General features: G+C 38.5%; 1 protein-coding gene across 2 annotated transcripts in view; it reads right to left on the bottom strand.

Moving 5' to 3' along the window:
• Positions 1 to 12,951, bottom strand: part of LOC103140714 (calsyntenin-2) — a 311,418-nt gene that overhangs the window by 75,723 nt on the left and 222,744 nt on the right. For both annotated transcript variants that reach the window (XM_007555973.2, XM_016673371.1), the window contains 3 exons: positions 11,232 to 11,417; positions 5,655 to 5,912; positions 4,889 to 5,010 (listed from right to left, as the gene is read on the bottom strand). In XM_007555973.2, coding sequence (XP_007556035.1) covers positions 4,889 to 5,010; positions 5,655 to 5,912; positions 11,232 to 11,417 — 566 coding nt within the window. The remainder of the gene's footprint in view (positions 1 to 4,888; positions 5,011 to 5,654; positions 5,913 to 11,231; positions 11,418 to 12,951) is intronic.

Below are 12,951 nucleotides of genomic sequence, written 5' to 3'. Positions count from 1 at the left end.
TTTTCTAACTTGAAAGCAAAGACTTCCACTTGTCCTTCTAATTGGTTTGCATTATCCTACTCAACACAAACTTTGCAGCAAAGTAAGAGTATTTATTTGTAAATTAGGATTGTTGGATATTCCCATCAAGTTTTTGCAATATGTAGCTTAACAGATGACTGCATTTTTTTTCCCAACAGCATATATGGAGTCTCAGAGATGGTAAAAGTATCTACTGGTTTTCACCCAATGTTTCCTCCCATTAGTTCAGACTACCCTCCCTCCTGCACAGGCTACGCAGGTGAAAAACATCAGTCATGGAGGTCAACTCAGTGCCAGCTTCCCTTCTAATCCATAGCTTTGACTGGGTTGGTTCTAAATTATACATTGTTCTGGTTTTGGAAACAGAATTTATTGCATGTTTGAAATTTCAAGTGTTTTTGCTGTAACCTTACAACAGAGAAGGCACTGCAGCTTTAAATGAATCGTATATCTAAGATATTCATGATAAGTGCTTTTGAGATATCAAAGAGAATTAAATTCAAATGACTTGTTTTTCCAAGTGAACAGAATAATAATATATCAAAAAGCTCTTACAATGTGGATGAACTACAACATGAATCTGGCGTGGTTTCAGGCGATGCATTTCTGTTGCTATTGTACTTTCCAAATTTAAATTCCCTTTCAGGCTGAAAAACTTGCAGGGCCTATAATTGCTAATGCAGGAAACATTTGAAGACCGACAGCCTTCTTCTTTGAAATGCTTGAGATTGGATCTGCGCTGAAAGAATATGGAACTATGCACAAAAGTTATGATGAATGCCACCTCATTGCAACAATTGTCAGTGATGTCAATTAAAACTTCAGGCGCCAGCTGCTAACAATGCAGACAACAGAGATAAAACTAGTGAAAATATGGACCAGCACTGAACACAATGGACCACAGTGTGCAGAAAGCCACCCTGCCTGCGAATACTGCATCTGTTATTAAGAAACTGAACTCTCATTTTGTCAGTAGGTAAAATGAATATCTATAACCCTCTCTCCGGTTCCACTCATTATGTACCAGCTCACCATGCCTGATTGCATTGTAAGAAAAATTAATTGGGCCTCTGTGATAAACCAATGTAGCGAAAGATTCTTTAGTGGAAGGCTTCGCTGAGTTTGAGGTATTCAGATGTTGTTAAAAAGACATTAGAGGCACAGGAAGTAAAGAAGCCATTAAGGCAAAAGGAGATACCAACTTAATGGAAATCTTCTCCTACACCTCCAAGTTGGAGGAAACCTTTAACAAAAGAGAAAAAAGATGGAAACAAATAAATTATAAAAACTAAAAAGGAATGCAGACGTTCTCTCAGCAATCGCTGTAGAGGTTATTACAATAGCAGCATGGTCTTTATTAATGTTTTCTTGATTGCAGATAAGAGAATATAGTTGGAGATAAAACAATTGGCCCATAAAATACTGGTAATTTGCTGTACAAAGCATTTTATTTCTATCAAATTAAAGATATAATTATGTTTAAGGAGATGCAAGTTGAGGAAATACCACTTTCATACATATCTCACCAAATTAAAAAAAAGTTAAATAGATATGGAAAATTTCTCAGTTTAAGACAAAACGTTGTTGAACCTCAAAAGATGAAAAAATGTCTACACAAACACGTCCATTGTTGTAAAGTGGTGCTCAGGTTGTTAAATAGCTCTAAATAGATCTGAATCTCAAAATCTTTCTTTTTGACAAAATTAGGAAGAGATCTATAAGGCCATAAATGTCCAAATTACAACATATTTTTCCGTTGTAAAAAAGAAAATCGCTGGGTAACCTTTAAATAACCATAAAAAATTTCCATAGGTACCCAGTTTCTGCAGGGATATTTGTTTTTATTATAGTTCAAATGTTATTTCATGAAATTGGAATAAAATATTACTTTCCAAAGGTTTCAAGACCTCTAAGAAGCATGCCAAAATTAATGCATGTCTCTATATCTTTATACTCTGATTTGTATCTTTGTTCATTGTTTAATTATTTTAATACTTCTTAATGTATCTTAGCAGACAAAATTTTATTCAGTGTATTTTGTTCTTATCATTACGCTGTATCATCAGCAGTTGTAATAATTGTTGCTTATAAGTTAAAGCAGTTGGACCATTAACACATTAAGTTTTTTGCAGAGGAAACGGAGGTTATCATACATTAAGAAACTTTTACAAACTAGCTTTTTGCAGTGTATTTGACAAAATAAGAAATAACCACACTGTGTTTTGTTCTATGTGTAAGATTTATCCGCTGTAGTAAAATTGGGTTATATTCGATGAGCTAAGTCTCTCAGTTTATTTGGTGTTTGTTTGTAACAGTCATTGTATGCATTTCTTTTTGTTAAGATTGCAAAAAGAATTTAAAAAAAAGAACCTTTATTTCAGAGGAAATAATTTTCTCACAACTTTTGAAGGTTGTTATTTAAAACTTCCTCTCAGAGAAAATATGGAGTCAGAATACTAAAAAAAACACAGATAGTCTGAGCTCTTTGTCTAAAAAGCATCCAAAAGATGACTCACACACACTTTACTGTCTGTCAGGTGTGTGACGGATGACCTCGTTCATGCTTTCTCCCCAATCAAGACCAGTGATCCGTCTGATCAAATTAGCTTATGGTTCTCCATCTGGACGTCCAGGCTCAGCTGTGTGTCTCTAGCCTGAATCCAATGTCCTTGTTGGGTGCAAGTGTGGGGTCTGTGGAGTCGAGGTCACCTGTCTTACATTTGGACAGCCTCCTTGAGCAAAAGACAGCTGCTGCTGTTAATACACAACACACACACACACAGCTACAAGCCTCTGGAGTGACCATGTCTACTTCTGCAATGCCACCCTGTTAAATATCCATCACTTAAAAGCAGAAGTATGTTAAACAAAATGATGAAAAGTAAGTGTTGAAAATGAAAGATAAAAGGCATATATTTTATCAGCATTTAATTAGCTGTCTTGAAAATCATTCATTATTTTCAATCACATATAAGTTGACATGTAGCTTGAGTTCAGGGCATACAGCAGCTGTTTAAAAATGGATGGAATGGCAGAGGCAACAGATAACTACAAAATAATGCAAGAGCTATGGGAAAAATCCTTACAGGTATGAAATGTTACCACCTCCCAGTGAATGAATCCCAACTAACATTACCCTTAACAAGAACTTGCTCAAAGTTCAGTTCATAGGAATTCGTTAACTCATCATCTCTCTTCCATGCTGACAGCAGTGAGATAAATTTACACTCCAATCATTTACGACTTTAGTTTCATTTACTAGTTTTTACAACATGGAGTCTTTTCAAGGTAGCTGTATTTGAAATTATGTTTTTTTCCCTAGAGTTTCTCAGTTCATACATGTTGTATTTTACTATAGCAATAATTATATTAGACCAAAGCTAATTTACAGTTTTTTTGTCTTGCTTTGTTACGACAAAGAAAAGAAATCAGAGACTAAAACAAATAGGTTCTTTGATGTTATATTAGCAACAGTGAGACACAGAGTTGTTTATCGGACCTAGCAGCTCTTTCTATAACCATAAATTCCATATTATGAATAAACTTGTCCTTTTATATCACATAAGTTCATTTGCCAGAACCACAGGCAGCAAGTTTATGGAGTCAAGATTGTCAGGATAATAGCTCAGCATTCACCTGAGCAAAATGGATGAGATATATGTGGGGAATTTCTCCTTTCTGGCCGAGTTCTGTCATAGGCCTCATTGTCTTTAATAATAATAAAAAAAATAAAAAAAACTTGTCCATCATCCTCCAGATTTTACAATTGCCTCATTTGGAGTGAGTCATTCAGTCGTAGGTCCATAGGACAATGGTACAGTATGATTATGGTGGAGTTGGAGGATCACACAAACAACTCATTGGTTGAAGTACAGAAAAACGTCACTTCCTCCCCAGTGAGAGTCCAACTGGTGGTGGAAACATTCTATTGTACCAAACTGCACCAACCCATGTCGTACTGTTCAGAGGAAATGAGTCATATGTGTATCAGGTTCTGCTAGATCCACAGACAATGATGAATGTTGTCTGCCTGTGTGTTGGTGAACAGCTGCAGTTTTTGCCTTATGAAATAATCACGTCATTAGTCAGAAATGGTTTTAGATTTCACACCTTAAAACATGAGTTTGGAACAATGCTGTCTGAAAGTGATGGGGAATGAAAAATGTTATGAATTAAAGGCTTCCACAAACAGAGCTAGATAGATGTGCCACAGTGAAATTTCACAACAAGCAACCAAATCCTTCCCTTAAAGAAACCTTTGCCATCTTTTGCTGAACAATAACCAAGGTTTGACCTGAAGGTTTTCTAGTTTATTGCAGCCATCCATTCTGCTATAGGAAATAAACTTAAATATAGAATATTGCAGTAAATCATAACGCACCAGAAAGAAAGTATGTTTTTATGTCCTGTGTCATCTTGAAACAGCACAGTCACATTTTCACATGACTATTTTCGCACAGCAGTGCAACAACAGCAGGAGTTGAGGTTATTTACCTTGTTTTCCAAGAAGTATAATGGTCTGAAACTTTAAAAAAGTAAGAGATTAACTTTTGTTTGACACATTTTAGCAAATTAAATTTTGGTTTTGTTCAAAAAACTGAAAAAAGAAAGAAAATAAAAGTAAAATAAAACATCAATACAGATTGAGTGATTTCTTTAGTGTTAAAAGCAGACAAAGATGGATTAAGTGAAAAAAATAAAAAATAAAACCCCAAAGGATGTCTAGTAAACTACATGCTTAATCCAGGATAGAAGCTTCACATCTCTGTGACAGTGCCCTGTGACCTACTTATTTAATCCACAAAGGGACGATGAGGACACACAGGTTCTTCTGTCTGTCCTTTAAATCTTAACATCAGCTTCTTACCTGCTCCAATTTCCAGTGGAACTCAGCTGGTCTGAAGGTGTCCACCTGAGTAAAGTCCCTCCTCAGCAGGAATACCAGCCGGCAATTATGGACATACAACGAGTAGTGATGACGATTCATCTCTGTAGGAGAAAGACAGATGAGTAGGCACCAGGGAGCAAATCTCACCACACCTACTCACAACTGTCAGGTAAAGTCAGTCTGACATCTGACTTCCTGAATCCACAGGAAACTGGGACAGTGGTGCTTTCACTGACTGAGGCCACCTGTCAGATATTCATTCCCACTTTAAGTGCAAATATTAATACGGAACTAATGCCAATTGCATTGCTGCATAAATGTATTACTAAAAATTAAATAATAATTTTCAAAAAAACATTTCTCATTTGCTGGCTAGACAAAAACTGCAAATGAAAAGAAAATAGCAGTGAAGTATCAAAAATGTAGTTGCTATTTGAAAATCATCAGAAGCGTCAGGTTTTTGCCCAGGAAAATTAAAATAGATGGGTTTTATGTATCCAGACGGTTTATAGTAAAAGTCTATTTTTTTTCCAAAATAGAGCGACAAATTCTTGCTGCTGTAACTAAAATCTGGAGTCCGCTAAGGTTGAATATAAGTTTCCTGGAGATGGCCCCTAACTTTAGCTCACAGTGCAGATCTTTGTCACAGGCACCTGAGCTAGATGGGCACAATCAATTTGTTGTCTATCCCTGTCTCTTCCAGGCATTTGCCAGGAAGAAACTTCAGAAAAGACAAACGACTCACCGGTTTTGTCAGAGTTACAGAGCAGCGTCTCCTTCTCAGCTCTGAGCCCGGGGCTCGGTCCGTGCTTCATCCACGTTGCGATTGTGAACTGGTCGGTCAGATTCTGGGGAACCACCCAGTCGGGGATTTTGGCTGCCTGACGCCCGTCAAACCTGAAGATCAGGTCGCTGTCCCGTCCATCGTCAGACACGAGGGAAGCTGTCCAGTTGGTGGCGGCGCTGGGGGCCGGGAGGAGGTCGGTGCTACCCGATGAGGCGCCTGGAGGTCACAGCAGTGGGAATGAAGAAAGAGAGCAACACAAGATGTGTCAATAACAATCATGGAAGATACGTAGTGTATATTGCCTTAACCTTGGGTATGATTACTTATGAGTAAGGAAGATGACAGGGCTTAATATGTAATCAATAGAGCAAGATGGATAGAGGATGCAAGTATTGATTCATGGCAGATGAAACTAACTTTAAAAAGAAGAGCGATGCGAGTCATTGTCCATAAATTTGGAGCATAGCTCACAGCTGAATTGTGCCTCTATGGAAACCAGAGAGGACACCGACTGAGCACTGTGGTTACACAATGAGAGGAGACGCAGCAGGCACTTGCTGAGGAGGACAAAAGTGTGGGATGAATTGTTTACAGCTGACACTTTTGGTATATGATCCCCACAAGTCCTGACAAAATACACCGATCATCACTGCACAGCATTAAGTCATTCCATTCCTTTTCCCTCTGCGAACAGCTCCATCATTCCTTTTACACAATAACCTTAGTGTCTTGAGATCAGAGAGGTCTTTCTTTCTAAGCTGTCACCTTGAAAAAAATATTTTTGCCACATTGCTCATCTTGTGCCTTGACATATTTGACATGCTCTTCAGTGATCTGTCATTTCCTTTCAAGATGTTGCCCTCAATAAATGTTCTGAAGATTTCTTTTTTTTAAATTGTCAATAATGATAGTGCTCTTGTTGCCTTTTATTTCTGCTGTTCTAATGTTGATATTTGGTTGATACCATAGTGTTTGCTGGATCCAAACAAGGAGAAGCTGACGTTTTCTGGCTCAGATACTTCAGCTTTCATATCTGTAACATTTTGCAGATGCCTGTGGAGTGATTTCAGCAGAATGAAGTCCTTGGGATTTCTGGGTTAACTTTATTTTTTGATATTTTCATCCTAATTTAGTCGATTAAAGTGGGAAGGCCTGAGCTGTCTGAATGACCAAATGTAGTGTGAAGTGCTTTGGGGTCCTCTGAACCATAAAGCACTGGCTTGTACTTGCACTATACAAGAACAAGTCATTTACCATTTACCATATGTGACACAGCACACTGAAGTTCAACGTGTCTATTGTGGGCACACGTTATATCTTTGTGTTACAATACTATATTAAGATTTAAAAAAAAGTATCCTCCTGATTTTTAGCGTGTGTACTCTGCCTCATCTCAAGTGTCTCCGTTCAACTACATATTTTAATAATTACAATTTCTACAAAAACATAATCATTCATGATTCTAACCAAAAAGGGAGTTAGAGTTATCAATTAATCTGTCAGTTTAACAAAGAAACACATTCCTGTTGAGCTATCAGTATTTAATATTCTCTTTATTTTTCCTTGGGCTCTGTCTGGTGGCAAACCCTCGTCTTCCTCAGCGTCTGTAGCTACTTCTGCATTCTTATCTCCATGGACACTACAACAAGTCTACCGCAGTCCTTCATTCCCCCAGGGACGTCTGCATGCACTGTCCCTCAAAACAGTGCTCAACTGACTACATATCAAATTCCCTACACTGTGTAGGTCTTTGCACACTTTGCCTAAACAAAAGAAAAAGGTTACTACCTGTTACTGATACAATTTATTTAACTTCCAATAATTTTCATAAAAGAAATGACGTGTTTTCAAGAATAGTTTATTACAGAAGGAGAATTTCTTCCCCACATTCTCCCAAATGTTAACTAATACACAAGACCTTAATTGTTATTTGATGTTAGGGTCTCACACAACAAAGCACTTGGCAAGTTATTTCAGAGGTGTTCAGCATTTTGGGTGACTGCCAGCCATGTGTGTTTGATGTTTTAACGCACTTACACTGGTTGGCTAGTAGATGGCAGTGTTTGGAGTGGCATATGCTAAACCAATCAAGATGCTTTTGACTAGCTGCCCACTCAGCATGAAAGGGACACCAAGGGAGTTATGCACTGCAGGTAAGATATTAACTACTTACAACATTTTTAACAGAACCTCACTTGAAAAATCCCAGACAGTCCCTTTAAAGCAAATTTTTAAATGTTTCTCCACTGATGAATGCTAATGCAGCCCAATGATACAGAAACCACAGCACTGGTTAGAGATGATATTGGACACTGTTGTCCAAATGCCACAGGCATCTGCTCATTTCTGCTAAAAGCACATTAGCACATTAATTGGTGTTTTCCTCCATCTCTAAAGGTCTGATTTTCCTCCCCTGCCTTCTTATGGCACCAGCAATGTTTCAACTCAACTAATTAAATTCCCTCAGTAAATAAAAACTGATCGACTTCTCCAACACCCAGCTGCAAATGCTGCTTTGCCCAATGTCTCTGTACATTATCTGAAATTGATTGTGCTTTAAAAAAGCAATTACAATTTATTCTATTTGCTATCAGATAACGATTATGAGGTGCCAGAAAAGAGCTCTTTTGTGGTAAACCATGCATGGACTGGGAGCCGAGGGGGGGAGGCAGGAGAACCGGGGGTGGGGATTATGCATTCAGATGAGCTGGAGTGGGGCTTGTGTGAAGGCCGTTAGTCAAAGATGATGACTCCTGCTCCCCTGCTGGCAGTGCGGTGTGGGTGGGGCAGAGGAGACGGGGAACCTGGCTGCTTTGTTTGGACTCTGGGGACTGACACGGCGACTCTGCTGCTCATCAGTCACTGAGGAGGGAGCGTGGCTGCATCTAGGGCGGCTAATGCCCTCTCTCCGTCACATCATTAGTGACACAGCTTTAAGTTGCCTTTCTGGTGCCTTCATTTAGCACAGGGGTTTACCAGGGACATTAAGTGGAGATAAGACTGCAACACAGGCTGAGAGCTTTTAGATGTTAATTTAAAAAGGGCAAAAGGAAGGCGCCTCAGGCCCTGTCTGACCCTGCTTCTCTGAGTGTTGACTTTAAGCAGAAAGCATAATCCTAATTTCATGCTCTAGTCTGCTGCTTCGCTTCTCACGACAACATCAGCAGACATACACAACAAAACCTTCTGTCAGGATGATTTGAAATCTCCAGATGATGTGCACATATATAAGGTTTTGCTAAAGGACTCATAGACGTTGAACCTTTGCATGTTTAGTCACGTTTCAACCACAAAGTAGAGCAAGATTGTGAAGTGGAAGGAAAAGTGTGGAAAGTTTTCCACATTTGCTACCACTACAAATCTGAAAAGTGTGGGGTGAATTTGAATCTAAACCACTTTAGTCGGATACACTAAAATGAAATTGTGTACAACCAACAGTTTTCAGAAGTAATCTACTTTTACAAATAGAGCCTACTTGTGTGAAATGTAGGGTGCTTCGGGTGCACCAGAGTTAGTTTTCTCAGAAAGTTCACTTCAGTTGGGGAGGTGGGCAAGCTTTTTAATTCATGTTTTGACAAATCAAGAATTGCCTGAAGACAAAGCTCACTTATAAATAGTCTGTTGACATACAGAGGGGGCTGCACAGTGGTGCAGTTGGTAGGACTGTTGCTTGCAGCAAGAAGATTCTGGGTTCAATTCCCGGCCCTGGTCTTTCTGCATGGAGTTTGCATGTTCTCCCTGTGCATGCGTGGGTTCTCTCCGGATACTCTGGCTTCCTCCCGCAGTCCAGAAACATGACTGTCAGATTAATTTGCCTCTCTAAATTCTCCCTAGGTGTGAGTGTGTATGTGCATGGTTGTTCGTCCTGTCTGTCTCTGTGTTGACCTGCGACAGACTGGCGACCTGTCCAGGTGACCCTGCCTCTCGCCTGAAATGTCTTGCTGGAGACAGGCACCAGCACCTCCCAACCCCGCTAGGGACAAGGGTGTACAGAAATGGATGGATGGACATACAGAAGAGAAATAAACTATCTTGTGAACTAAAAAGAGGAACTGAACCAAACAAAGACAGTTATGCATATGATTTACATTTTAATCTTATTTTAACTTCTGCATCTGTGAAAACATGTTAAAACCTCTCACTTTCTACCGTTTGTCCTGGACTGTTGCATTTGTTTCATATATAGCATTGTGCAGTAGAATGTAATACAAAATATGGAGTATAAAAGGGATTTAGTCAATATTTTTCACTTACAGTCTTCAGAAAGTTGGGCATAGGCCCACCTGCATTCAGCTACTTTGGGTACAAACACAATCAAAATATGTTTCTAAAACTGCTACACATTTTTATATACTATATAAAAATACATTATTTATATTTCATTTAATAGTGTGCAGTACATATAATATGTTTTGTAAATTGCTTTTGGGACATTCTTAGTTCATATTAACTGATCCATCAAGGTGAACTGGCTGAAATTTTTATTGAAAACACCAGAGCACCTGCTAAAAGTGTTTGGCATTTATTTAAATGCAGAGAATCTAGTGCAAAGTGGAGGTGCCTTCTCCTCACCCTGAAATATCATTATATATTTATGAATGGATTGTTTAATTCAGGGGTTTGCATGAGGCTCCAGAGACCCAATGTGCCTTGTTGGGCCCTCCACTGTGGTTGTTAAAAAAAACAAATAAGAAATGTTTGTAATTATAAAGGCAATTAGAAAGGGTGCTATTAGCAGTTCTTCTGTGTGTTTATATGCACTATCCACATATAATAGCTACATTAAAAGGATCAAGGCTTGTCATTTTTTTTTTTTTTTTTTTGCTTCAAACACAATTTTATTTTTTTATTTGTGCTACCAATTTTCTTTATTTTCCTTGTTCTACAAAATGTGTTTTTGTTTATTTGTAAAACTTGGATCCTTTGTTTCATTCTGAAATCTGAAAATATAGTTTGATGTTCTTAGTTTTCAAAATAGAACATTTCATTTAGTACATAGTTATGAAGGTAAGTGTTAGGGTTAGCCTATAGAAATGAATTAAAAGTTGATAGAATTCAATGCAAAGTCCCTGTGAAGACAGAAAGACAGACTATGTGTTCATGTGTAGCACTCAAAGTTTAAATGTTACCAGTGTTTTGAGTGTTCTGTTCAAAAATAAGATAAGTTTAGTAACCTGTACATTATGGATTTTGAAGTAAACTCCTGGCAGCCACCAACAGTTGTGTTCACTAAAAAGGGAGATGCTGCTGCCAACTGGCTTGGTTAGCTGGCCTCTCTGTTGGGCATGTTACCAAAGGAAGCAGGACAACCAGTTTAAAATGCCAAATACAAATTATTTTGGCTTTGTTTGAGGCTCTGTCCACTCAGAATTTTATTATTTATTTCTCTTTTTGAAAAAAAGAGGAATGTTTTTTGCACTGCATCCACACTGAAACAGTGTTTTATGGGATCCAAAGAGGCTGACCAGGTGCTTTGTGAGCTTTGTCAGAAGGAAATGATAGAACACAAACAGCCAGGCAAAAGAAGAAACCAACCACAAAGTTTCTGTAGAGATTTCTCTGAGTAGGTCTCTCGGTCGCAGCCCTTCCCGATGTGGCTGGTCTGCAGCTCCACGGTGACCCTCAACGAAGACAGCGGCTCACCACAGGTCTCAAGGTGCATATTGGGAAACAGCTGCTTACTGCCAGTTCCTGGCTCATAGTCCACTCGTTTATTCCAGCCTGAGAGAAGGAAGAGATGGAAGGACAGAGCTGTAAATAAAAGGGACAGTCTGCTCTTAAATGGTAAATTATCAATAATCACAATGATATGCTGTGCTTTTGCTATGGCACATTTTATGACCCCTTCTCTTGATTTTAGAAGCCCGTCAAAAAACCCCAAAACAAAACATGATTTTCAATTTTTCCTGTTCGTGGTTGTTTTGTTATGGCAAGTCAGTATCTTCCTAGGACAAGATAGCTGGCTTATGAAATTGTGCCTCTATTTTTGGAGTGCAGTGCCCGTCTCAGCAGCAACAGTCATTATGCTGTCACTGTCCTGTCAGATGTGAAGATATCATTCTGGTTTGGAAATGATTTTTCATGTTTGATGTCCAATCTTTTCCTCCAGTCTTTGTAGTGTGCATTTGTGTTCAGTTTGCAGCTTGTACTGAAATTAAAACCAGTTCTGTCAGAAGGAAACTGCAGAATTTTAGCCACATCACTGAGCTAACTAACAAATATTGGGAAATTGCATGCAAACCTTTGAATTTGGGGAAAGTGGAAAAAAAAAAAAGGTATCTAAATAATTTAGTATTTTTGGTCATTCTAACTGACCTAAAACAGAAAGAATTGTTTTGCAAGAGAAAATAAGCATTGACACATCCTTTTTCACCTGCATGAGTTATATAATCATTGATGAAAGTTTTCCTTCACAATTCTTTCATTTGCAAATCAGAATAAAAAAAATAAAATAAAAAAAAACTTTCAACTATTTAAAACCATCAGTGTTGCTTGTGGAAGTGAATGGCTGCCAATTCACCAATCAGTATGAACAGAACATGTAAGGAGCTAAAGGCAAACACATGGAGTCTAGATAAAAGCAGCAGGAGGGGATGAAACCAATTCTGTTGTTCAGCAGCCTGTTAAATCTGCCATGTTCGCTTCCTCACACAATCACCATGTCATGCTCAAACACATAGGAACACACCGCATCTGTTTTGTTGCTGATTTACCTCCTCGAGTCTGCAACCACTGTGGGCTGCAGCAGCACTGTTACGACGGGATTGTCTGTGATTGTGATAAAAATGTGCACACACCGTGGGGCATGCTTAACAAGAACAAAAAAACTAAAAAAATAAGTGAGAAAAGGACCGAAGGCATAAACAGGCTTTGTTGATTTATTATGGTTTATACCTTTCTCTCCCACATATGTTTTTCTCGCCACAGTGGCACTGTGTTGTTCTTGGATTTATGGCCCAGCTTCTCACCTTTAGATCACTTCTTTATGTGTCATCTCTTTCTGTAGTCTGCTCTGGGAATTCACAGCTCAAAGGTGGTCAGGTACCGAAAGTAACAATTGGGATGTTACTAGTACGCCGTAGTGTGAAGAAGAAACATCAGGGCAACTGACCTTAGTTTAATGAGATACCAAAACGGATGCAACTAACATTGCAATGAAACAATTTGAATTATATTTTTGATTGTTTTCCATAAAATATCTCATTATTACATTAACAATAATGCACAACAGGCTCTTCAACTGGGTTTACTCTTG

Source organism: Poecilia formosa, unplaced genomic scaffold (genome assembly GCF_000485575.1).
Source record: "Poecilia formosa unplaced genomic scaffold, Poecilia_formosa-5.1.2 Scaffold74, whole genome shotgun sequence".
Classification (NCBI taxonomy): domain Eukaryota; kingdom Metazoa; phylum Chordata; class Actinopteri; order Cyprinodontiformes; family Poeciliidae; genus Poecilia; species Poecilia formosa.
Note: the sequence above shows the minus strand (reverse complement) of the source record. Positions and strands in the feature narration are given on the sequence as shown.